Source organism: Cynocephalus volans, chromosome 3, assembly GCF_027409185.1.
Source record: "Cynocephalus volans isolate mCynVol1 chromosome 3, mCynVol1.pri, whole genome shotgun sequence".
Lineage (NCBI taxonomy): Eukaryota > Metazoa > Chordata > Mammalia > Dermoptera > Cynocephalidae > Cynocephalus > Cynocephalus volans.
In genome coordinates this window covers 120,206,584-120,233,739 of record NC_084462.1, presented here as the reverse complement: position 1 = coordinate 120,233,739, position 27,156 = coordinate 120,206,584, and the positions used below count along the sequence as shown (strand labels likewise).

Sequence of the window (27,156 nt, the reverse complement as noted above, 5' to 3'; positions counted from 1 at the left end):
TGTTTTGGGGGGTTTTCAAATATAGATCAACATGACATTGCTGAAATAATGCCAGTACTATCACATTAGCACAAAGACTATATTGTATTTGTAATACTATCTCTTACACATGAAACTCTTAAGACTTAGTAAACCCTTTCTTTCATTTTTCACATTTCACAGGATATGGACTCATTACTTGCTTTTCATTCTTTTCTTTGTCTTATTCATATTGATTTTTAGAAAATTTTACAACTTCTTCCAGAAAGAATTCATCAGCGATGGCAGTTTCATAGTATTGGTAAGTAGTTTAAATATTCATTTCACATTTGAAATAAGTGATAGTACATTCTTTAATGGGTTGCTAGTTGTCTGAAATGAATTCATAGTTTATGCTTTAGTAAAACAAAATAAAGTGTGCAGGAACAAATTGACAGAGAATATAAAGAAGTATATAGATGAAGGCTTTTTGGTCAAAATGGCATAGTAAGTTTTTTTGATCCATTTTTCCTTTACTCCGAATATATTAGCAATGATGATAAAACTATAAAACAACAAAAATGGGACTCAGCATCAAGATAAATATCTCTTTGGATTAGAAGTGGAAGAGAAATGCAACGTGCCAATTAGAACGGAAGCTGTGGGCTCCAGATTTGAAAGCAAGCAGTGTGAACTGGCAGTTTGCGCCACAAAAAAAAAAAGGCCAGAGAGTGGTGGGACTGGGGTTAAGCTTACTGCTTGAAAGGCCAAAAAAAGGCTGCTCAGCTCATGAAACAGAGCTGAAAGAAAAGTAAAACCCTGCTGTGGATTACTATCAGAGACCAAGTAGGTAGAAGGTTGCAGATTTTCCGTTATCAGGAACTAAGCCAAAATGATTGCTGACTTCAAGTCTGGTTCTGCAACAGTCAGTGTCACCACAGGTCTCTCAAGCTCTCATTATAAGACTTATTTTCCCCCCTCAGATTAAAAAAGTCTGCAGGTAGGCAGTTGTTGGCTTTGGTTCAGTGTTTTCGTGTTGTCAGGGTTGATTGCTAGCAATTCTCATGCCCCTTTTCTCATGGGGAATTTTCAGCCACTAGATCTACATCATTAAAGTAGAATGTTATAGACCTTATATTCATTTATAAAGCTGTATTTGTTTCTCTTAAAAAAGAGAGTCATAGATTTATTTAGACCCTAATTTTCCTAATCAGTTCTAGCAATTGAAATCTTCTCTGAGGCTTTGAAATGGTAGGCCATCCCAGTTATCAGTTCCAGGAACAAGAAGGATTCTGGACATTGATGCAAAAGCTAAAAAAAGACAAAATCCTAAATAGTAAAGCCTTTTAGAATAAATTTTTTTAGGTAGAGTTTGAGACAAAAAATGATGTAATCCATAATATGTAAAGAACTCTTACAACACAATAAAGTCAGAAAACAAACAAGTCAGTTTTTAAAATAGGCAAAAGATTTGAATAGACATTACACCAAAGAAGACATGAATTGTGAATAAGCACATGATAAAGGTGTTCAATAGAAGAGTGAAATCCTATTTTGTATTTCATAATTGTAAAAATGTCCTTGAAAGTGGTCTATGAAGAAACCTTTTTTTGAAACACATGAACTTAAAAGATTTATTATATCTCCTGAGTAATGTAGCCTTTAATCTCCAATGGACCTGTAGGTTACCTATTTGTCATGATTATCAGTATTTCAATAAATATTTGTAAGTTGAGAAAATACATAAATGGTCATTTTTTCTTTGTCTCTCAGAAGAATCCTACACTCTGTTTCCTTTCTTTTTTATCTTGTGTATTGTGTTAATCCATTTCTGTTGCTTATAACAAAATACTTGAAACTGGGTGATTTATAAAGAAAACAAAATTTATTGCTTACAGTTTCTGAGGCTGAGAAGTACAAAGTCCAGGTAACACATTTGCTGAGAGCCTTGGTGGTGGCAACAGTGACCCAGTGGTTTCACATTGCAAGATGGTGCAAGCAGAGAGAGAGCAGAGAGCTAACGACAGAGAAAGACAGACTCTCCTCTTTCTTCTTTTAAAGCCCTCAGAACCATGCCCCTGACCACCATTTTTAATCCATTCACTATGTCATGGTCTTAAAATCTAATCACCTCTTCAACCCTCCACCTTTCAATTACCATATAGAATTTCCCACCCTCTTAGCAGTCACAGAGGGGACCAAGTTTCTAATATATAAAAACTTGGGGAACACAATTCAAGCCTCTGAGTTTTGGGGAACATAATTCAATCCACTACATGCATAAAGAAAAATAAATCAATGACTCTAGGTGATTTTTTAAAACTAGCATTATTGAGGTGTAATTTACATAGATAAAATTTCCCCATTTAAATAACCAATTCAATGATTTTTAGTAAATAGATACAGTCACTACAATCCAGATTTAATCATCTTCATCAGCCAGAAATATTCTTTCAAGCCCATTTATAGTCAATTCCTGTTTCCACCACCAGTTTGTTTTCTGTCCTGAATCAATTTGTCTTTTTTGGATGTTCCATATAAGTGAAATCAGCCAATTTATAGTCATTTGTATCTGGCTTCTTTCACTTACCATAAGTTTTTGTTGTTTGTGTTATACCATATATCAGTATTCCTTTTTATTGCTGCATAGCATTCTTTTGTATGGATATACCATGTTTTGTTTATCTGCTCACCAATTAATAGACATTTGTATTGTTTGTAGTATGTTATGTAACTTGTTTTCTATTTGTTTTATTATAGATTCCTTTGGATTTTCTGCTATAGGAATATGTCATCTGCAAATTAAGACAGTTAATTTTTTATTTCTAATCTGGTACCTTTCGTTTCTCTTTCTTTCTGTTTTGTTTATTATAGCTTCAAGTGCAATGTTGAGTAAAAGTAACAACAGCAGACTTCATTACGATATTCCTGATTTTAGGGAGAAAGCAGTCAGTCACCATTATGTATGATGTTAACTATAGTGTTTTTGTGGGTGCTCTTTATCATGTTGAGGAAGCTCTCTTCTATTCTTAGTTTTTGAGAGTTTTTAATCATGAATGTGCATTGTATTTTGTCAGATGCTTTTTTCTGAATCTGTTATGATCATTGTCAGTGTCATTGGTGGCTTTGTTATTTATTCTATTAATATTATAAATTTCACTAATTGATTTTCAAATGTTAAATCACTCTTCCATCCCTGAGGTAAATCTCTTTCAGTTGCCATTTATAGTCCTTTTTATATGTTGCTGAATTCACTTGGCTAATATTCTGTTAAAGATTTTTGCCTCTGTGTTTATGAAGGATATTTCTCTGTAATTTTCTTGTCATGTCTTTATCTGGCTTTAATACCAAGATAACCATAGCCTCATAGATAAGTTGGGAAGTTGTCTCTCCTCTATTTTCTGAAAGAGTTTGTGAATGAGTGGTAATATTTTTCTTCTTTAAGTATCTGATAAGATTCAAAAGCAAAGCTATTTGAACCTAGACTTTTCTAATTATTGTTTCAATTTCTTGTTACAGGTCTTTCGGATTTTATATTTCTCTTTTGTCAGTTTTGATAATTTTTTTTCTCTAGGCATTTGTCTGTTTCATCTAGGTTGTCTAATTCATTGGTATAAAGCTGTTCAGGTTATTCCCTTGTAACAATCCTTTTAATTCCTATAGGGTCAGTAATGATGTCTCCTCTTTAATTCCTGATTTTGGTAATTTGTGTCTTCTCTCATTTTACTGGCCAGTCTGGTTAAGCATTTGTCATATTTGTTGATCATTTCAAAGAACTAACTTTTGGTATCATTGATTTTTCTCTATACTTTTTCTGCTTTCTATTTCATTAATTTCCATTCTAGACTTTTATATTTTATAAAAAATTCTGCTTGATTTGGGTTTGATTTGCTGTTCCATTTCTAGTTTTTAAAAATGTAAGCATAGGATATTAATTTGATGCCTTTCTTGTTTTCTGATAGAGGCATTTAAAACTATAAATGTCCCTGTAAGCTTTGCTTTAGCTGTATCGTATATATGTTAATATATTGTGTTTTAATTACTATTCAGTTTAAAATATTTTGGGGGTTTTTTTTACATGTCATATAATTTTATTTATATAAAGTTCAGACATTGGCTAACTTTGATATTATAGTACCTAGTTGCCTTAAGGAGGAAGAAAAGAGTAGCATTAAGGAAAATGAGGACAATGACTTGACTATACACTGAGCTGTTTCCCAGCATGAATGATGAATGCATTCTTCCCTGTATCATAATTGATCAAGCTCTATGTTAATGACATACACAATTCTTTCAACCCTTATTATATGTCAATTTCTTTTTAAGTGAAGGTACCTGAGGTGTCATCATGTGACATAAAATTTCCTCCTTTTATGGGCACAAATTGAAAATATTTTTAAATGTCCCTTTTGGTTTCTTCTTTGACCCATAGGTTATTTAAGTGTTTTTATTTAAAAATTTTTCAAATATTTGCTGTTTCCATAGATTTCTTTCTTTTGTGATTTCTGACTTAATCCTTTGTGTCAGAAAACATACTCTACATGACTGTATTCTTTTTAAAGTTATCCAGGTGTTTTCTGGCCCAGAACATAGTCTCTCTTGGAGAATGTTCCAGTGTGCTTGCAAAGAATTCTGTAGTCATTTAAAATATTAGATTAATGTATGGCAGTAATATAATTATTGAAGAGCAAGAAAGGACTTGAATAAATGGAATCTTGTTCAGTATTCATGACTTGATAGTATAAAGATAATAAATCTTTCGTAAAATTTTTGTAGGAATTTTTTAATGTATCCCAGCAAGTTTATCTTAAAATGTATATGGAAAATCAATGCCAAAGCATTTGGAAGGATAACAAATCAGAGAAGGAGGGTGGTGGTGTTGGTTATTTCCATACCCAATAACAAGATATATTATGAAGTTATAATAATAAAGACAGTGTTATTGGTGCAGGATGGGACCTGAAAAAGATTAAAGAAAGATTAGTGAAAATGACATTGAGCTCAGCCGAAGACCTCGGCTTATATATGGAAACTTGAAATATGGTAACAATTACATTTCAGTTTATTTGAACATTATAAACCCTGAAAGAGTTAGTACTACAATTGGCTGTCCATTTGGAAGAAAACAAATTCTATTCCTCCCACACACAGAAATAAATTCTGGTGGATTTCAGGACCTAAATGTGAAAAGCAACATTTTAAACCTACTTAAAGAGAATATTTGGTTTATCTTTGTAACTTTAAGGTGTGGAAGGATTTCTTTAGTACCATTCCACTCAACAACAAAAACATGACTGAGATATTTGGGAGAAAATATTTCCAATTCATAGAATTGGCATAGAATTAGTAGTCAGTATATATAAGAAACTCATTTTTTTTTTTAAAAAAAGAGAACCCATTTGAAAAATGTATAAAGGACATGACAGGCAATTTGCAGCGATTTGAATGGCCAAATGAAAAGATGTTCAATGTCACTAGGAAACATCAAATGGAAACAATATTCAGATATTTAACACTCATCAGATTGTCAAATATTAGAGCATCTGTCAGTGTTTTGTGCTGCCAACAATGTATTATCAGAGCACTTCCATATGCAGCTTATTATACTGGTAATTGTCACAACTGCTTTGGAGAGAATTTCCCAATATTTGGTAAAGTTGAAAATAAGTAATTTCTTGCTTATATATATATTCTGGGGAACCTCACATCTGTACAAGCAATTATGAAAAAAAATTTATTATGGTATTCTTGGTATAATATTTACTATAATATTTACTATGGTAATATCAAAATTTGAAAACAAACCAAATGTCCTAATATAAATTGTGGTATATTTATGGAATGAAATAGTATATACCAGTTAAAATGAATTAACTAGAGCTACATAGATCAGTATAGATAAACTTCAGAAGCTAATGTTAGATATGAAAAGCAACTTACAAATGGCTTGTTTTGTATGATACCATCTATAAAGGGTTTTAAATACATAAACCAATTCTAAATTTTTTATGTATTTATAAATAAGTAGTAATAATATAAAAATATTTTTAGAAATGATTAATACCAAAATCTGAATAATGGTTTCCTCTGGAGGAAGAAAGGAAGAAAATGATTTGGGTTTAGATTTATTCAAGTTGATTAGTGGCCTCTGGGTCTTCGTTAATGTTATTTTTAGTATTTTATTGTGGGTTTGAAATATTTCATATTTTATTTATTTATTTATTTATTTATTTATTTATTTATTTTTGTCTTTTTCGTGACCGGCACTCAGCCAGTGAGTGCACCGGCCAGTCCTATATAGGATCCGAACCCGCGGCGGGAGCATCGCTGCGCTCCCAGCGCCGCACTCTCCCGAGTGCGCCACGGGCTTGGCCCTGAAATATTTCATATTTTAAAAGAAAAAAGGAATGTTGACAACTTTTTGAGACATGAAAAGAAATTAGTGTAATGGAAATATTTGTTATTAAGTATTAGAGTTATGGATGTTCATGTGGTTAACTAAATGAAAATTTTCTACAGTGGGTTTTATTTGTATTAGTGATAAAGTATTTTTTAATTATATTCTTAGTTGATATAAGAGATACACAATAGATTGTTGGGTTAAATGCAATTTGGGGCCTAGGTTTTGTCAGTAAAATAAGTCATGATTAATTGCAATAAACCATGTAGTGAAAAGGTGATTTTTTTATATGTTGCTCTGGTCTCCAATGTGGCCAGAGGGATATCAAAGTCACCAAGAACAATTTGGAGGTTGCCAAGGACTTGTTTAAAAGTGTTTTCAAGTCTGACCGAGAACTCTGACATTCAAAAATAGATAAGATGTGAATATTTAAAATCATATTTTTTTTTCCAGGATTGATTTTAAAGAAACTACTACACACAGGAAACTCCTTAAAGGTATAGTATAACTATATTTATTCTCTATGACTTTTAAAGAACTGGATAGAACATACATGCCACTAGTTGTAGAGAGGAAAGTAGGGGATATATAAATTTTTTTTTTTTTTTTTTTTTTTTTTAATCATTGAGCTGTGTTAAGAGAATCTACCCATTCTACAAGCATCGTGCTGTGCGTTAGGTAAAGTCACATATTATAGGTACTTTTGGCACCAAGGCTTGGGTCCAATAGTACAAAGGAATATTTTTCTTCCTATATCTTTCTCCTGTTATCTGGTTAAACCATGAAAGTGGCAGCAGTTGAATAGCTTTGACAGTACCCATTAACAAAGCTTTGATGGGGTAATTTCCAAAGCTACCAGTGAGGTTAGATTAGTGAAGAACATTGTGTTTTGCTCGTCAGAGATTGAATTTTCCTCTCTCTCTCTTTTCCTGTTCCCTTGCTGGAAGAACCTTCATTCATTGATTCAAATATTTGTTTTCTATGTACGGGGTATTGTTTAGGTGCTTAGATAACAGTAAAAAGCCAAAGTAGCTGTCCCTTATCCTCTCCCATCTCCCTTAATTTCTTTTGCAAAGTGTCATTCTGTAATCATTTTCAGGAGATCTCTGTTCTTAAAAAAAGTGTTTCCATTTATAAATAAAAATACTGTTTTCGTTGTATTTTTTTTTATTTTAGATTAGGCGGGAAGGTGTTCGTCTTTTTTTATTATGGTTGCAAGCTCTTCAGAATAACTGTAGCAAAGAACAGCTTTGGATGTTTTCATGCTTAATCCCTGGATTTTCAGCACCACAATCTGAACATGGACCTCGAACTTTAGATAATCTCATTAATCCTCCACTCAACCTTCAAGAGAGTAAGATTCATGAGATGTTATCAATCAGTATTTTAAAGTTTTCTGTGTAGCTGTTAATGTATTTTTTTAAATGTCTGAACATTTGTTAACTGGGTAATCAAAGGCAGTGTTTTAAAATGTAGATTTTATTATTATTCAGGTATGGTGAGGCCAATAGATGAAGAGAGCTGATAAAAAGATCCTTTGTTACTTACAGTTCTCAAGAGGAAGGGGTATGCAATGCCATGGAGGCTACATGGAGAAGCACCAGGGTGGGTCACAAAGCAGAGGGAACAGGGAGAAACATGGGCAAGGCCTTTATTGTGGTTTCTTTGGGAAGGAACAGGCAAGCCAGGGTAAGGAAGTTTAGGATTGGCTAGTTTGAATAATTTCATAATTTCATTGGGCTCTAGGGCACAAGGGTTGTCCCTGGTTGTCTGGTACCTTGCCCAGGGGTGATAAGGACTAGGGAGTAGTGGCCCTGAGTGTGAGTGTAGAGGAGGTGGTGGGGGGTGGGCTCTGGATTGGTTGGTTTGCATAGGAAAGGCATGCCCACAGAGACTGTGTCTAGGGATTGGCTAGCCGCCCCCTCCCGGGGGGTGTTGGGGGGACATTTTCTCCAGAAACATAAGGCCCTAGATGTCTAAGCATCAGAGGTTAATACAGAGTATTTTATATTTATCTTCATTTCTATTTCTTAGTATGACCTTGTATCCAGCAGTTAATTTGGATGTACATTGAAGTACAAGTGTATTTTGTGTGGGTGTGTGTGCAGTAGATAACTATAAAAATGTTACATGTAATGGAATTTTTATAAATACCCCATAATACTTTTATTTTTAGATTTAATTTGTAATTTCAGAGCTGTAGTTTGATTTCTCCTTTCATTCATTAGTGAATCTTTGTGCTTTTTACTCTAAATTTTTCTAATATTGTCTTTTTTTACTTCTTTAGTTCTCTTATCCATGTATTAGTACTGTTATTTAAATATCTTAAAGTGCTTTTGCTTTTTGTTATAAATATATTTATATATTTTTATATACAGTCGACCCTTGAACTGCACAGGTCTGCTTATACATGGAGCTTTTTCAGTAAATGAATTCATGACATTCCTGACCAAACAGTAGCCTACTTAACAGTAGGTTGTTAGTAAGCTGTCAGTAATTCAACTACTACTTAAGGAAGTAGTTACTTAAAAAATAGTTAAATTTTGGGGAAGTCAAAAGTTATATATAGGTTTTCGACTGTGAGGGGGAGTGATGAGTGTTTCTAACCCCCACTCTGTTCAAGGGTAAACTGTATATTCTTAATCTCTTCTTTCACAAGCAAACATTTGTCCTATATAGTTCTATATTAGTTGGCTAGGGCTGTCATAACAAAATGCCGCAGATTGGGTGGCTTAAATGACAAATTTATTTTTTCACAGTTTTAGAGGCTGGAACTGGTGAGGCCTCTCTCCTCACCTCAACTTTCACAGTGCACCTTCTTCTTCCATCCTTACATATTCATAGTCTTTTCTCTGGGCACATGCACACATACACAGAGCGAGCCCTCTGGTGTTTCTTACTCTTCTTATATAAGGACACCAGTCCTATCCAGTTAGGGCCCCACCCTTATAACCTCATGTAACCCCCCCCTGCCCCCAAAGTGCAACATATTAAAATTTGTATGATGCGGGGCTCATGCAGTGCTTAGAAAAAAATTTTTACTTGTAAACACCTATGTTAAAATGCTACATTATTTTTAAGCTATTAATCCCTTTGTTAATTTCCTCCCTCATATCCTGGACTTTTTTTTTTTTTTTTTTTTTCTTATTTCAGTCTGTGGTCTGAGTCCTCTCCTAGCTCAGTGAGTTTCCTTAAGCTTGTTGCTCAGAATTCCTTTTCAGTCATTTCAAGGGTTTCTTGCTCTATTGGGTCTGAGAATTACTGTATTCTTTTGGTGGTGTCATATTTTATTGGGTTTTCGTATTTCTTCTAATACCTCTGAGTTCATGTCTGGTCATCTTGTAGAGCAGTTCCTTCTATTACTCTGGGGCAGGCTTTGAGGAGAGAGATGTCCTCTTCTCTTTCCAGTCTCCAATGGTGGTGACTTTCCTTGTGTCAACGCAGTTGAGTGTCTGGCAGGCTGCCTGCGTGGTAGTTCTGGCTACTGCTGTGGTGTCCGCCACTTTTGCGGCAGCTGTTTTTGTGGCAGTGGCTGTGGTGGATCACCTGTGTGGAAGTGGTGTTTTCAGTGTGCTCCAGGGGATGCTGCCCTTGGCTCCTGCCTTAGGACCCCGGGTGTGCTCTGTTTCTTGCCTGCTTCTGGGTGGAAGGACTGGCCCTTGGCTCCTGCCCTAGAACCCCAGGCATGCTGTTTCTTATGTAACCTTAATTACCTCCTGAAAGGCCCTCTCTCCAGATATAGTTACATTGAGGGTTAGCATTTCAACATATGAATTTTGGGGGTGTACATTTCAGTCCATGATCAGTGCTGTGTTGTATACTTTATCTTATTTGTAATTTGTATTTCTATAAATTTAGGTTTTGTGGTAAAGCAAACTATACCTGTAGCACAAAATTTAAGAAACAGTACCAAGCTGACATGAAGTCTATAAATGAACCAGTATGAGTAGGCTACTTTTGCCTGCTTATTACATTATATGTCATTTTGATGGGTTTAACATGTTTTATAAGTAATTTTTCTTCTGCATCTCTATAACCCTATCACTGTAGGTTTTCTTTCATTACTCTTTTTATACCTGACTCTTTTTATTATTATTAGCTTCAAATGCGTTTGTGACTGACTCTTGCCCCTTCTCTTTTTGAGAATAGAAGTTTTGCTCTGCAAGACATGGAAAATATGGAGTGTCTATATATCCCCAACAGAGACTAAGAAGTTCTTATGGAAGAGTTCCAGTGGGTTTTAAGGGGATTTTTATAGCTTTACGAAGTAAAGCATTCAAAAAGTTTATTCTGTGGGCACAGAGTGGTCCAGGAAATTCAGCGTACAGATGATAAATGTATTTTTAAAGAACATTTTTTTTAAATGAGTGGTACAAGTAACATACCATGTACTATGTAAGAGGTGAAGTCTGTCTCTGTTGTGAGGTTAGTTCCTTGGCTGATATTTGTTGAGAGACAGGTTTAGGTGTCACCTCTCCCCCAGGGCTATGGAGACGTGAAGGATTACTCAAAGCCCATTTCTCCTGAGCAATGAGAGGCCCAAAGGGGTTAAATCCCAGGAACGATTTCCTCAAGAGAGAAGAATTCCTAGGAAATAACCATGAACTAGGTTTTCTCTCGGTTTTTATTGTCCAGGCAAAAAGTTACAGGAAAGAACACAGGTGGTTAATCAGTCATAGTGAAAACATAAACTGGCTACATGACAATTTTCATTAAAGTAGGTGCAGCTTAAAAATAGTTTAAGCAATTTACCATCAAAGGAGTCATAAAACCAGGCTATGTGACATACAAAAGAACCAATGAGATAATCGTTATGGCAACACTTAGTTCCCTAGGAAACTTAGAGAAACAGTTGAAAGTGAAATGTGGAACCAACCACTAATTGGCAGAGTAGCCTTGAAGATTTTAACTCACATATTTTTCCCATCATTAGGTTTAGCTGCACTGAGGGCATCTGCCCTTAGAGCAAGAACTTTCTGCTGTGTTACAAATTTTTTATCTACAACAGAGACTTTAGTCCTGGGAAAGTTTTCTGTTTTTCCCAAGCTTAACATTTCTATGTGTTAGGCCCTGTGAAATACATTTGCTTTTATTAATGTTAGTACCCTCCACATTTAGGGACCTGCATGTGTTAAACCAGGTACTGACTGTGCTGCTTAGGAAATACTTAAGAGCTTTTGACTAGTGGTGGATTGATTTTCTTGCATTTGCATTTGTTATATTGTATTTTTTTGACTATCTGAAAAGTAAAAATTTCTTATAAGTGTAATCAGATTGTTACTCTGATGAATAGCACATTATTGCTAATGTTTCTATTGTAGAATTTTTAAAGTGTACACTCTCAATGTGAATTTAAAATTATCAGGAGAATTTCTTTCTTGAGTGAGATTTATACATTCTTAATCACTGCATATCTGTCTGTTTATCCCTATGCACATTTTTTCAATCGGGTTCATGAAACAGCTGATTATTAAAGTTTATGGATGTGATGAACTATCAGGGATGACCTCAGATTTATTTCATGTTTCAGTCTTTAGAAAGTATTTAAGTAGTTGTCATTGCATACATGTTCTGCAGTTAAATTTTATTTGGTCACATGCATTGTATTATTAAATTTGTCTATAATTATACTGTTCTTTTATCTTTGGGTAGCTCAAGTTACTATAGAGGAAATCACTCCTCTTGTTCCCCCACAATCAGGAGATAAAGGACAAGAAGATCTCACGAGCTATTTTCTTGAAGCACTTTTAAAATATATAGTAATTCAGGTATGTGTTATCTTCTTTGATATTATTGCTGTTACTATCCCTTTTTCCTTCTCTTACCATTATTCTGTCACAGTAGATACTTGCTTATGTTCTTGAAGGAAGAGTGACAAATTTTTACTTTTGAAAATACGTTAGTATCCCCTTCCTGAAATAAAAAATCATTGGAGGGATTATGAAACTCTTACAGAGGGAGTTGGGGAGAGGAATTTTTGTAAAGTAGGCTCTTTATGCATATACCTTCTTATGTGAGCCAGTTGGGCTTATTTTCTAATCCTTTCATTTGTAATCAGCACCTGTGGTACTTTAAATGAAAAGTTAATAACTGATTTAGGGATTAATCTGCCAAGATGTAACAACTAGGGAGGAGGGCTGCAGGATAGGTATTGGTGAGTAATGAAATTTTCAATTAAACTTATTTGTACCTTTGAATTTCTAGGTGCATATATTTTGTAAGGTAATCTCTCCATCTCTGTGAATATGGAAATGTGTACGTCCTGATTGACTGATGAAAATACTTTTAGCACATACATATTCCTTGTAACTATTGTAAACACAAAAATTCTTTATATCTCAGAAACAAATATTGTAAAGTTAATTCATACCCTGAACCAAATTGCTAGGGTTTGAATCCCAGTTCCACATCTTACTAGTAGTGTTACCTTTGGCAAATTCCTTAGCCACTGTGCTGCTGTTTTCCCATTTGTAAAATAGGGATAAAAAAATTACTTATCCCTTTGGTGTTTGAGGCTTACATAGTGCAAAATGCTTAGAAAAAGTGCACAGCACACTGTAAATGTTTTATAGTGGGTAGATATTACTCATTATTATTTCTGGGTTTTTTTTTTTTTTTTTTGAAAATCTTTTGTACTGTATATAGATTTTTAAAATTTCCTCACTGGATTATTGGGATATGATTGGTATACAATAAACTGTAACATTTGAAGTTTACAATTTGATGAATTCTGTTACATGTTATACACTCGTGAAATCATCAACATAATCAAGGTGATGAACATATCCTAAAAGTTTTCTTGGATCCTTTTGTAATCCTTACCTTTGCACTCTCCCAACACCCAGGCAACCATTTATCTGATTTTTGTCACTGTAAATTAGTTTGCATTTTTCATATTTTCATATAAATAGAATCATGTGGTATATACTCTTTTTTGGTTTGGCTTCATTCTCTCAGCATAATTATTTTGAGAATCATCCATATTGTTGAATGTATCAATAGTTTGCTCCTTTTCATTGGTAAGTAGCATTACAGTGTATGGATACAGCACAATTTATTTATCCAGTCACCTGTTGATGATCATTTGGATTGTCTTGTTTTTTGGCTATTAGAAGTAAAACTGCTGTGAAAATTGGTAAACAAGGTTTCATGTGAACACAAGCTTTTTTTTCCCTAGGGTAAATCCCTCTGAGTGGAATGACTGAGTCATATAGGAGGTATACGAGGGTACTTCAAAAGTTCATGGAAAAATGGAATTAAAAGATTACACTAATCTTTCCATGAACTTTTTGAAGAACCCTCATATATTGACTTTTTAAGAAACTGTCAAGCTGTCAAATGGTTGTACCTTTTTACATTTCACCAGCAATGTATGAATGCTTCACATTCTCACCAACAGTTGGTATAGTTAGTCTGTAATTTTAGCAATTCTAGTGAGTGTGTAATGGTTATCTCATTGTGGTTTTAATGTTCATTTCCCTAATGGCTAATAATGTGTTGAGTATTTTCTCATGTGCTTATTTTTTATCCGTATATCCTCTTGGGTGAAGGGTCTGTTCACTTCTTTAGCCCATTTTTTAATTGGGTTATTTGTCTTATTAAGTTGTAAGTTTTTTATATATTCTAGATAGAAGTCCTTAGGTGTGTGAGTATGTTTTGCAAATATTTTCTCCCAGTGGCTTGCCTTTCGTTTTCATAGCAGTCTTTTGAAGACTACTTTTGTTCTTTTGAAGAACAAATTTTTTTATTTTGATGAAGTTCAGTATATCAAGTTTTTTCTTTTATGGATCTGACTTCTGGTGTTTTTTTCTAAGAAATATTTACCTAATCCAACATCACAAAGGTATTCTCTTATGTTTTCTTTGTGAAGTTTTATAGCTTTATGTTTTACATTAAGGTCTGTGCTCCATTTGAGATAATTCTGATTTATGAGTAATGTTAACCTTGATCCCTTTATAAAGGTGATGTCTGCCAGGCTTTTCCAGTGTAATATTACTCTTTTTCTCTTTATAATCAATAATTAGTTTGTGGGGAAGTACTTTGTAACTATGTAAATATCCCCTTCCTCATTAAAATTTCACCCATATATTTTAGCATCCATTGAAGATTTTTGGCTAAATTATTTCTATTATGGTTATTTCTAAACTGGTAATTTTTTTTAAATGGCTTTATTGAAATATAATACATAATACCATATAGTTCACTCTTAAAACGTGCAGTTCAGTGTTTAAGTATACTCACAGGGTTATGCAACGACCATCACAGTATAATTTTAGAACATTTCAGTCCTTCTAATAGGAAGCTCCATAACTATTAGGAGTCAGTCCATTTACCCCTCAACTCTCCATCACCGGCCCTAGGCAAACAGTAGTTTATTTTCTCTCTCTCTATTTGCCTGTTCTGGACATTTCATACAAATGGAATCATACAATATGTAGTATTTTCTGACTGGCTTGTTTTACTTAGCAAATGTTTTCAATGTTCGTCTATGTTGTGGCATGTATCAATACTTCATTCCTTTTTATTGCTGAGAAATATTCCGTTGTGTGGATATACCACATTTTGTTTATCTCTTTATCAGTTGATGGATATTTGAGGGTTTTTTTGTTTGTTTTTTTGGGGGGGGCCAACTGGTGATATTTTAATTCCGTCATTACTTCTAGATTCAACCGTTGGCAAAATACTATAGGAAAAAGTTTTCACCCCTCCCCATTTAATCAATTAATTAATTAATTATCTCAACATGGGTTTATGAATTCCTATGAGTCCGTGTGTTAAATATTTATTACAGTTACTTATTTTGATGCACAGATTGTCCTAGATTTGACTAGTGGGAGCTCCTTCAAGCTAACTCTTATGCCTTTTGATTTGTTTCTATCATTTTTTGAGCACTTCCTTACTTCCTGGCACAGCGAGGTGTTCCAGTCTCATCTTGTACCTTCCTTGAATCTGAATAGCTCTGAATTCTGCTATTTCTCCAGGGAGCCATCATTCATTTTAGTGGAGAATAGTATTTAGAATGCAAAATCCAAACACTCAGGATGCTTATTGCTGTTGGGGTGTTGCTACTTCTGGGCCCTCTCAGTGGCCAGAGCTACGGAATGTGTACATACACAGGCACTCTAATCCATCCATCGGTCTATCATTATATCTGTCTGTCTGTCCGGCAGTCCATCTATCCATCCATCCGTCTGTCCATCCACCCAACCATCTATCACACACCACAAATTTATAACAGTACCCCAAATTTAAGTTCAGTACAACAGAGTTTATTCTGGTTTCTTCCTTTAAATATATATAACTATTTTCCTTCAGTGAGATACCTGGCTCACATTATTCTCAGTATATTTACTTATTTAATCAGTTTCCCTTGTACATAGTCAACCTCCTATTATCACCATTGCCCTTCTTGCAGACATTCCCCTAAATTCTATCGGGCTTCAATACCCCACTCTGGGCCTTTGCCAACACCCTACTTGGATATCTTCCTCACCATATAGGCGTTTCCATACCCTGTGTTATACTGCTCTGTCTCCTCTGTCCCCGTCTTCTTTCCCACTTCATGGACACTCTCCTCACCTAGCCCAGGCTCTGAGTTCCCACTGGGCTGCTTCCTCTGCTACACGCCTTCATGGATGACCTGCTTTTTGTACTCAGCCTCTGATTATTTGCACTCAACTACTTCTACGGCTTATGTGTACACACACAGCCCTGTCCATGTATGCCTATTTCATATGACTTTTAGGCTGAATTATTCAGGAAGGGGCAAAGGTGGAAAGAACAGTAGTATCTTTGTCATTAGTAGAGCCAAATTTTGAGTCAGTTTTCACGGTTTTTTAGAGCACATTTTAACTTCTAAGGTTTTTAAAATATGTAATGTATTTATGTGACATTAGACCAATTTTAAAAATTTGTCCTTTTGCTGTATATAGCAGTTCAATGTATTGTAACCTTTTACAAGCTTGTTTACAACAGCTCATAATTATATTTAAGAGATTCTGTCTCCTGTAATGATTCTAATTATTTTGTTTATTTTTAGGTAAAAAGTTTAGAATGGAAGAACAAAGAAAATCAAGAAAGGGGATTTTCATTTTTGTTTTCACATTTTAAGAAATATTACTTGCCTTATATTTTTCCAAACATCTGCAAGGAGTACAGTTTATATCATCCTGTACTTGGTAGGTAGCATTTGGAATTTTCTAAAAGATTACACATAAGAATAAAAATTTCTCAATGTAAAGTTGGCATTTATTACTGTGGAAAACTGATCACATTTAATATTTGTATTGGTTGGTACAGGTAATTACTATACCTAAATTTATACTGAAAGTGAATTTATATTAATAGGAATTTTCATTAAGAAAGATTTTTTAAATTCTCTGGAGAAGTTAGCCCACCAGAAATATTTGTGATTATAAATTAAACTGAATTCTAATGTCTGATATGGTGCTTGCACTATATTATATATTTTTTTAAGACTTCCCAAGGATTAAATCAAGTATTAGCCTTATTCATATCCTATATGAATAATTACATTGTCATATGTTTTGATTATATCTTGTCCAGTATTTAGTGGCTGTACCAAGATATCTTTTGGAGCCTTGAAGATAGAGCATTGTGAACAAATCTTGGATTCAAAGCAAATCTCTGCCATATATAGAAGGCTTTGCAGAAACATGTTTCTGATACCAGGTTTCAGCAACTAATAGGCTCAGGCAAAACCTCATACTTTGTATGACTTCAAAATATGTGTTTTAGTTTTAGGTTTTTTTGTTTGTTTTTGGTGGCTGGCTGGTAGGGGGATCTGTGTCTTAGGTTAATTGAAGTGAGCTCTCATTAATTTTAAATGTTTCTGGAAGCTTTTTTGTACTTAGGCAGGATTCAGTGAAACTTGGATGATATTTTGCAAAAAGGCATGTTTTTGTATATCAGCCTGGTATACATGCTTTTACTCTTCTAGGTTCCATGCTAACATTTAGCAAATTTTATAATACTGTTTTTGTGCTAAATCAACTTCTAAAACCAGAATAACATCATGTTTTGTAAGCATAATTACTTTCTTATTTTTGTTTTTGTTTTGTTTTGTTTTTATTTTGCATAGATATCCCACAGATGAGACCAAAGCCACATTATGTCATGATAAAAAAGGATGCTGAAACCAATGAAGCAATCTATTGTACAAAGGAGCCTTTCATTAAGGCTCGTGTTATTGTCATTCGTTGGCTGGTTTCTTTCTGGCTGGAGCCAAAACCCCATACAGGACCTCATATTCCTGGGATGGAAGGTGAAGTCTTGCCAAAGAATATTCAGGTAATATACAAATGAGGCAAGGCTGTGAAAGTTAGAAATAGCTTTTGAGATTTATTCCACTGATTCCAATTGCCTTAGTTGTTGAGCACATTTAAAACAAATAATAGTGATATTCTATTTGTATAAATGTATTTTATAAATACAAATTTTAATTATTATAGAATTAATAATTTTTTTAAAAAATAGAACTTGGAGGGTATAGGTAATTTTAGTCGTGTATCAGTTCCGGTTTCTAATTTATTTCTGTATTTTATTTTAATTGTATAGTACTAAAAATATTCTGAATTGTACAAATAAATTTTTACACTTGGAAAGAACTGCAATCGAACGGTAGGACCTTGATAGCCCTTTTTAATTTCTAGGCACTCATAGAATGCAGATTTAAAGTCCTGTTTCTGTCCCGCTTTCCCTTTTTCCAACAAAGGCACCGAGTTTAGAAATGTGATAATAAATTTATACAGCTGTACAATGGAGGAACTACTATTTAAAATTCTGTTTCTGTGGATTAGACAGTTAACTTCTTCATTTTCTCTTTTCCCTCGTTGTGTGTTTTTCTGAATGTGTCTATATTACAGTATTTTTACTATTTTTATTTTCCTTTTCTCAGATTTCCCCATTTAGCTTTTAAAATCTTAAAGTGTGTTTTTGTATAACTTAAGTCTTTTAAAAATAGAATGGGGGTATAAAGTGTGTGTAGTTCATTAGAGTTCAGAAAATTTGACTTTTATTTCCCTTAGACTTTTGCCTGCAGCAGACTATATGGTGCATTTTTACCAAAACTTTGTTCCAAATTCTCTACAAAGAATTATTAAATGCCAACACTCTCAAGCATGACTATTTTTCTGATCTTAGAACCTAATGGATCTAGGATTTTTTATGGATCATAGATTTTTTTTTTATTGAGACGGCAGATTTGAGATCATTTACTTAACCTCTCTTACAGATAACAAAACTTGAGACCAAAAATTGAATAACTTAATAGAAAGTAATTTACCATGCCACAGAATAGTGCTACTTCTACCATATTATGGTAGTACTTTACATATCACCACCTTAATACTTTTACTTTTTCTCAGGTTAGGCTTGATCTTCAGTCTTGGTGGAAATTCTGTTATTAGAATTTAGAGTTTTCTCTAAAGTTTTCTAATATTTTTAGTCTCATTTCTGCTTCTCTCATAAATTTTGTTCCTTTCCTTTGTTTTGTTTGACTTTTGTTTGTTTAAGTTATTACTTGCGGGCTGGCCAGTTAGCTCACTCAGCGAAGTGCTGATAACACAAAGGTCAAGGGATTGGATCCCTGTACCAGCCAGCCACATGCCTTTCCCACTCCCGAAAAAAAGAGGAGACATTAAAAAAACAAAAGTGATTACTTGTGTGAATTTTTCTGTAAGGTTAAATGGAGATAATTTTAAACATTAAGGCTTTAATTAGGTAAATAGTCCAATGTTACGTTATATATTTATTCTCAAAAAGATCTTAGATGCTTCTGTTAGCATTATTCTTTCACCCAGCTTTAATTCGTAACTTCTTTGAACTGTAAACTTACTGAGAAACAAATCTAATTATAGGTGAGTAGATGATTAGTTACTACACATTTTGGAGTATATTTGTATCATTTATATGTTGAATTATTTGCATTGCCACTTATTTAGAATGGATTCTAAATGAAACTCTATGCCTGGATTTTAAACAGTGCTATAAGTTACTTGTGGAATGCTTTGGATTCTGCCAGTATTTGCTGTTAAAAGACAAAATATCCAGTTAAATAATTATGATATTCCTCCTCTTTCATTTTTATTTTAGAGAGCAGCCGCTAGTTTGGTATCCAGAGAAGAAAATAGAAATGATAATGCTGATAAAGCAGACAGAACTACAGAACCAGAACAGTCTCATTCTAATACAAGCACTCTCACGGAGCGAGAACCCAGCTCATCTAGTCTCTGTAGTATTGATGAAGAACATCTCACAGACATTGAAATAGTTCGCAGAGTTTTTTCTTCCAAAAGAAGTAATGTAAACTTTGTCACCGAGATATTTCGTCAGGTAAAATACCTTTCAGTATTTTTAATTTGTAATGAAGACTTTTGTCTTTAACTTTGGATATACTGAATTTAACTATTTAAAATTTATTCTTCTTGGAGATGTTTTTGAAATGTCATATTTAGTTTTTAAAATTTACATGTAATCCTTTAATATTTTCTATTCTTTATATTTTTTAGATTATGATTATTTTAGTTTAATAACTATTTTCTTTTTCTCCCTCATACTTCTGTTTCCAGAATAATTTTTTAAATGACTCACTTTATGGATTTAACTTTTCTTCCTATCGTTTGATTCATAAATTATAGTAAAACATTTTATCTTCCACTCTCTGATCAGTAAAAAGTGGTTTATGAATGCAAGACATGGTGTTTTCATTGCCTTATCTTCAGAGAGACTCACTTTTGTCCTCTAACGCATTACTGTAATTAAAGTTGCTTGGGGAAAGAGCAAAAAGAAAGAAAGAAGAAAAAGGAAAAAAAAGCTATTTCATATAAATATAGCTGAAATTCCTAAGTGCACATTCTCACATACATAGAAATTTTGTGGTAAATAAACCTTACGAAAACTAACTATTGCTCTTAATAGCAAAGTTAGTTAACTTTTGCAGGTAAACGTCATTGAGCTTTGTAGCTGAAAAGGATCATTCAAGTATCACAGCAAGTAAGTGGTAGATCTGAGACTAAAATGCCCAGATCCTGGTTCCCGTGTCACTGCTCTTTCGCCTGCACATGCCAGTGAACTCTCTAGGCCAAGCAAATAATCTTCATCTCCCACATGTTTATTCATATAGTAAAACAAAGTATGAGGTGGCATTAGGCTTGTCAACCAAAGTTAAAGAACTTGTAACTTTTTTGTCCCGCTTTGGCAGTGGTTATAGCAGCCAGATTGAAGGTTTGTGTTAACAGAATGTATAACAAATGGGAAGGGAAAGACATTTGACAAATGATGTTGAAATGCTTGTGGGAAATTTTAAACCTCATAGAGCTGTTCAGGTTTTCTACTTTTTGAGTCAGTTTAAATAAGTTTATTTTCTAGGAATTTGTTTATTAAATTTGTTCTCAAATTTACTGACATAAAGTTTCAGATTTTTGGACATCCTCTTATAATCTTTTTTTGGGGGGGGGGGGCGGCTGGCCAGTATGTGGATCCAAACCTGTGACCTTGGTGTTAGAAGGCTGCACTCTAACCAACTGAGCTAACTGCCCAGCCCTGTCCCCTTACAATCTTTTTAATCTCTCTTTTTTTTTCCCCTAAGGATCCGAACCCATGGCCTTGGTGTTATCAGCACCACACTCTCCCAAGTGAGCCACGGACCAGCCCACAATCTTTTTAATCTCTGAAGTTCCTCTTTTTCATTCCCATTAGTGTTTATTTCCCCCCCTTTTTTTTTATGATTCTTACCAGAGATTTGTCAATTTCATTAAGTCTTTTCAAAGAATGAACTTTTAGCTTTGTTGATTCTCTCTGTTTTGTGTTTGCTTTTCTCTTTTATTAATTTTTCCTCCTTGTTATTTTCTTCTTTCTACTTTTCTTGACTTGGTGGTTCTTTTCATAGCTAATTAATTTTTAGCCTTGTTTTCTCTTTTAAGCACTTTTGAGGATATTAATTTGCCTCTTAAAAAGATTTTAGCTACATTCTACAAATTTTGATGTATAGCATTTTTGTAATTATTCAGTCCCAAATATTTTCTAATTTTCATGATGATACCGTCTTGGACCTGTTTAGAAAAGTATATTTTTCAAACATTAGATTTTTTCTAATTTTTTTTCCTTATGAGTTTCTGATGTGATTTGGTCAGAGAATACAGTCTCTAAGACACTGGTTATTTAAAATTTATTAAAACTTATGTCCCAGTAAATGTTCTGTGTGCTTGAAAAGAATATTGTTTGAAGCTGTTGAGTTCAGTAATGTTTAATGTCCACTAGATCAAGCTTATTAATTGTGTTGGTTAACTTTTTTGTATCCTTACTTAAGATTTTTGGTTGGCTTGACCTTTCAGTTACGGAGAGGGCTGTTTTAAAATTTTCTGCTGTGATGGTGATTTGTCTATTTTTTTCTTTGTAGTTCTGACAGTTGTTCTTTGTGTATTTTGAAGCTGTGTAATTAAGTACATACAAGTTTATAATTTTATATCTTCTGGCAACTTGAACCATTTATTTATATCTCTTTTCATCTGTAGAAATTTTTTTTGATTAAAGTCTATTTTGTCTACTATTAGTACAGTCAGCCCTTTGCATCTGCAAGTTCTGCATCCACTGATTCAACCAACTGCAGACCAAAAATATTTGAAAAATAAGTAACACAACAATATAAATAATACAAATGAAAAACAATACAGTATAACAACTATTTTTATAGCATTTACATAGTATTAGGTGTTATAAGTAATCTAAAGATGATTCAAAGTATAGGGAGGATGTGCATGGGTTATATATATAGGTTATGTGTTATGTGCATAGGTATATGGGAGGATGTACATTGGTTATACATGTAATAGTTATGGATTTTATATAAGGAACTTTGAGCATCTGTGAATTTTGGTATGAGGGGGGTGGTTTTCTATTTGCACCAACAGTGAACAAGGATTCCCTTTTCTCCACATCCTCACCAACACCTGTGATCTTTGTCTTCTTGATAGTAGCCATCCTAACAGGTGTAAGGTGATAGCTCATTTTAGTTGTGATGTGATTTCCCTGAAGATTAGTGATTGAGTATTTTTTCATAAACCTGTTGTACATTTGTTTATCTTCTTTTGAGATATGTCTATTCAGATCTTTTGCCCATTTAAAAATTGGGCTATTTGAGGACCAGCCCGTGGCTCACTTGGGAGAGTGTGGTGCTGATAACGTCAAGGCCACGGGTTCAGATCCCTGTATAGGGATGGCTGATTAGTTCACTTTGGAGAGCGTGGGGCTGACAGCACCAAGTCAAGGGTTAAGACCCCCTTACCAGTCATCTTTTTAAAGAAAAAGAAAAAATTGGGCTATTTGTTGGTTTGGTGTTGAGTTGCTTAAGATCCTTATATATTTTGGGTAGTAAGCCCTTATTAGATATGTACTTTGGCAGTATTTTCTTCCATTCCATAAGTTTTTTCACTCTGTTAATTGTTTTCTTTCCTGTGCAGAAGGTTTTTAGTTTGATATAATTCTACTTATCTGTTTTTGCTTTTGTTTTCTGTGTTTGGTGTCATATCCAAAAAATTATTGCCCAGACCAATGTCAGGAAACTTTTTCCTTATGATTTCCTCTAATAGTTTTGTGGTTTCAGGTCTTAGTTTAAGTCTTCAATCCATTTTGAGTTGATTTTGGTATATGGTGTGAGATAAGGGGCCAATTTCATTTTTCTGCATGTGGATATCCAATTTCCCTAATAGCATTTGTTGAAGAGTCTATCCTTTTTCCCTTGTGTGTTCTTGGCATACTTGTTGAAGGTCAGTTGACTTGCAGATGTGTGGATTTATTTCTGAGCTCTGTATTCTGTTTCATTGATCTATATTGGTCTGTCTTTATGGCAGTATCATACTGTTTTGATTAATGTAACTTTGTAAAGTATTTTGAAATCAGGAAGTGTGGTGCCTCCAGCTTTGTTCTTCTTAAGATTGCTTTTGCTATTCTGGGTCTTTTGTTGCTTCTTCATAGAGAGATAAACGGCTGATATGTGGACTTGAATATTCTGTTTTCTGTGACAGTTAATTCTCATTGTAAATTTATAAATTGTCACCCTGGTTTTATGCCTCAGTTTTTAGCCATGGCTAATATTAGTTTTTTCTCCAGATCCATGTTTTGTGTGTTAGGAAAATCATATTTTGGAACCTGCAACAATGCAGGTACATTGTGGTCTGTAGTAAATTCATCAGGCCACTTGGGATATAGTCTGCCAATTTGGACAATAATAAATATCTTAGCTCCAGGAATTACTAATTTTTTAAGAATATTAAATTTTATTTTTAAAAAGTTTTAGGTTCACAGCAAAATTGAGTGGAAAGCAAAAAATCAGTTCCCAAGATGATGATGAAAAGTTAATGTGTAGGGCTGACCCCGTGGCGCACTCGGGAGAGTGCGGTGCTGGGAGCACAGCAGCGCTCCCGCCGTGGGTTCGGATCCTATATAATAAGGATGGCCAGTGCGCTCACTGGCTGAGCGCGGTGCGGCCCGTCACAAAAAGACAAAAAAAAAGAAAAGAAAAGTTAATGTGTAAAATATCAACAGGGTATTTAAAGTTATTTGGTGTTCCTTTGACCACATTATTATTAAATAAACCTACTGATGACTCTAAAGTAGAAAGTGGCAAATTTTAGGTAAAGGTCTTGTGATTTTTAAAGTTGAAATTAATAGTGGTTGTAAAAAGGAAAAGTGGAAACAATTTAATTCTATTTCTGTTTGTAACTAAAAAGTAAAATGGAAGTGTTAACACAAATGCCGACATACACAGGGAAAGGACTTTGGGAAGTGAGATGAAGAGTATTTTTACTGTTTTATTTTTGGGCATCTGAAATGTTTAAATTTTTCTTTTGCTGTGAAAGTGTAGTATTTTTATGATGAGGAAAATATTTAAAGATATTCCTTTAAAATTTTTGTGTTTGCCTTATTTTTAAATTATAGAACCTGATTATATGTAAAATGTAATATGAAAGCTTTGACTTTTTTTTCTTTATATGCTTAGAAAAGCTAAGTTGCCTTGTTACATGTGATTTCTATTACTTTTTTGGAATCAAATTTAATTTTTTTTATTAAAATATTTTTGTCAAAATTATTTTAATAGTAATAATTCTCAGAACAACTATGATGTCCATTACAAAAATGTGATTTATTATGTAAAGTTATATTCACATTGAACTTTGTAAGAGCACAAAGTTCATGAAACAAGGAATATTACTATTCTGAGATAGTATAGTTGAAACAAAATCTTAGTTCCTTCCACTTCAAGTCAGCATTTATCTACCAGAAGGATTTATAGGTTATTTGGAGACAAAGGGCTTTTTGCTAAATAAACTGGTTAACTTTCTTTTTTTTTTTTTTTGGTGGCTGGCCAGAATGGGGATCTGAACCCTTGACCTTAGCATTCTAACACTGGGCTCTAACAAACTGAGTTAACTGGCCAGCTCTATGGTTAACTTTTAAAAATTTTTGTCTCATATTTTATAATAACATAGAAATGTATGTATTAGCAGTTTGTGGCAAAGGAAAAGGTATCATCTCTATTCTCTTTTTTTTCACTAGGCATTTTTATTACCAATTTGTGAAGCAGCAGCTATGAGAAAAGTGGTTAAAGTGTATCAAGAATGGATCCAGCAAGAGGAAAAACCTTTATTTATGCAAGAGCCTGAAGAAATTATGTTCACTTCTTCAGACCTACCTTGCATTGAAAATGTCACAGACCATGACATTTCAGTGGAAGAAGGAGAAAAAAGAGAAGAGGTAAAATTGTAAGATTTATGTATTTTAGTGTAAGTTTAATAGATTAGAGTTTCACAAAAGTGTACTAATGTGTTAACACAAATATACTTACTAAGTAGGAAGCTAAAGATATCTTCCAGTATATTTTGTTTAGCTGATATGATAGTTATCTCAGTACCCTATTGCAAAACTCTGTGATGTCACAATTTTAAAATTAATATTGAGGTTGTATACTGATTTTTTAGGTCACTATCCAGATCAAAATTATATGCTATTATAAAGGTATAATATTTAAAATTGTAGTACTACATCAAAATGGAGGTTATAGTACATAGTTTGTGATCACCAAACTACAATTTCCCCTTTTCTGGAAGTAGTGCCTGTCTTATTCTAGGATTGGCTACCAAGCACAAACCAGAATATTCAGAATTCTTCCTTGAATCTTTTGCTTGATCTGATTGCAGAATATGAAACTTCCTAACCAGGTAAAACAAGCTGGTCTGTGATAATCAATAAAAGATGAGAGAAAAGAGAATAGAAGTGGCATTTGGGTCCCCGGTTTTATTTATTCTTAAGTCTAAATGGATTCTTGTCCTTTGGTTGTTCAGCCCTTGTCACAGGTCAGGTTCTCCAAGAAGCAGATACTGAAGAATTTTATTGAAAGTGATGTATTTGTTTTGTCTAATATGCCTTAGCACCAAAGAGTTGTCTGATATGGACATATATCTTGCTAAATCTGGATAGTAGTGATTGGGTAATGTTTATTCACTTTGGTGGCTTGGTATTCACACATACAAAGGTGCTTCAGAAAATTCATGGAAAGATTCATATTATCTTTTTTAATTTACTTTTTATTAGCATATTCATTGTTACAAATCATATTTATTCTTTATGCTCCTTATCCAATATCCTCCCCCTCCTCCATGCCCCTCCCCCCTGTAATAATCATAGATTTGTTCTCTCTATCTGATAGATTAACTGTTCTTCTGTTGGTTTGTTGCCTAGATGATCTGTCTAGTACCGAGACAGGTATGATCAAGTGCCCCATTATCGTAAATCAGATTCTTCTTCTATTACTCTGGAGTACACTTTGTGGAGAGGACCTCTTCTTTTTTTGGTCTCTGCTGGTGCCTCTCCTTGTGTCAGTACAGTTGACAGTTGGACATGCCATCTGCACAGTGGCTGTGACTGCTGCTATAGACTAGCCACTTTTACAGCAGCCATGGCAATTGTGGTGGCTGTGGTGGGCTATCTGCTTGGAAATGGTGTTTTTGGTATGATCTTTACCTGGTTGCGGCTGGGTTCAGCTTCCCTGGTTGCAGGCCTCAGGACTCCGGCGGGGCCCAGGACAGTGGCGGCAGCTTGCCTAGACCTTGGTATTACCAACACCATGCTCTAACCAGCTGAGCCAACCAGCCAACCTAGTATTATCTTTTAATTCTATTTTTCCATGAACATTTTGAATTACCCTCCTATGAAGGGCATCCTCCCTTACTTTTAAGAAAAGGGAGAATTGGCTGGCCATTGGCTCATTTGGTAGAGCATGGTGCTGACAACACCAAGGTCAAGGATTCAGATCCCTGTACTGGCCAGCTGCTCCTCCCTCCCCAAGATGGGAGGGAAATGTAACTAAGAAATATAATTGAAGCAGATAAAATTAACCATATAAATTATGAAATAATATTTATAGTTCTATTTATTATGCACCCATGGAATAATATTAAATTTTTGTATCACTCTAGAAAATAAACCTATTAGTGTAAATAATCTGTTTTCCCTAGCTTTTTAAGTCATATTATTCAGTCTAAATAATTTGTTTTCCCCTACCCTATGTCATCTACTATCCTTAAATAAGACTGATAGATAATATAAACTATTTACATACATAATTTAAAAATTAACAGTGGAAGGAAGGAATGAAGGGAGGGAGGACTGGTGATGTGGGTGTTGTATAGGTGTGTTCTATCGGTTACTTATATACTGCAACCAGCGTTGCCATTAGAAATGTGATTTTTTCAAAATGCCAGCAAATGATGTTAATGGAATGA

At 34.0% G+C, this 27,156-nt stretch overlaps 1 protein-coding gene across 15 annotated transcripts in view; it reads left to right on the top strand.

The window, feature by feature from the left end:
* The window catches only part of RALGAPA1 (Ral GTPase activating protein catalytic subunit alpha 1), a 236,104-nt gene that overhangs the window by 46,513 nt on the left and 162,435 nt on the right, over nucleotides 1-27,156 (top strand). For all 15 annotated transcript variants that reach the window (XR_010022974.1, XR_010022970.1, XR_010022972.1 and 12 more), the window contains exons 4-11: nucleotides 223-280; nucleotides 6,812-6,855; nucleotides 7,535-7,712; nucleotides 12,011-12,126; nucleotides 16,398-16,536; nucleotides 17,460-17,668; nucleotides 19,472-19,711; nucleotides 24,932-25,129. Coding sequence is in view for 6 of the 15 variants with exons in the window: in XM_063091099.1 (XP_062947169.1) it covers nucleotides 223-280; nucleotides 6,812-6,855; nucleotides 7,535-7,712; nucleotides 12,011-12,126; nucleotides 16,398-16,536; nucleotides 17,460-17,668; nucleotides 19,472-19,711; nucleotides 24,932-25,129 (1,182 nt within the window). In the remaining 9 variants the exon portion in view is untranslated. The remainder of the gene's footprint in view (nucleotides 1-222; nucleotides 281-6,811; nucleotides 6,856-7,534; nucleotides 7,713-12,010; nucleotides 12,127-16,397; nucleotides 16,537-17,459; nucleotides 17,669-19,471; nucleotides 19,712-24,931; nucleotides 25,130-27,156) is intronic.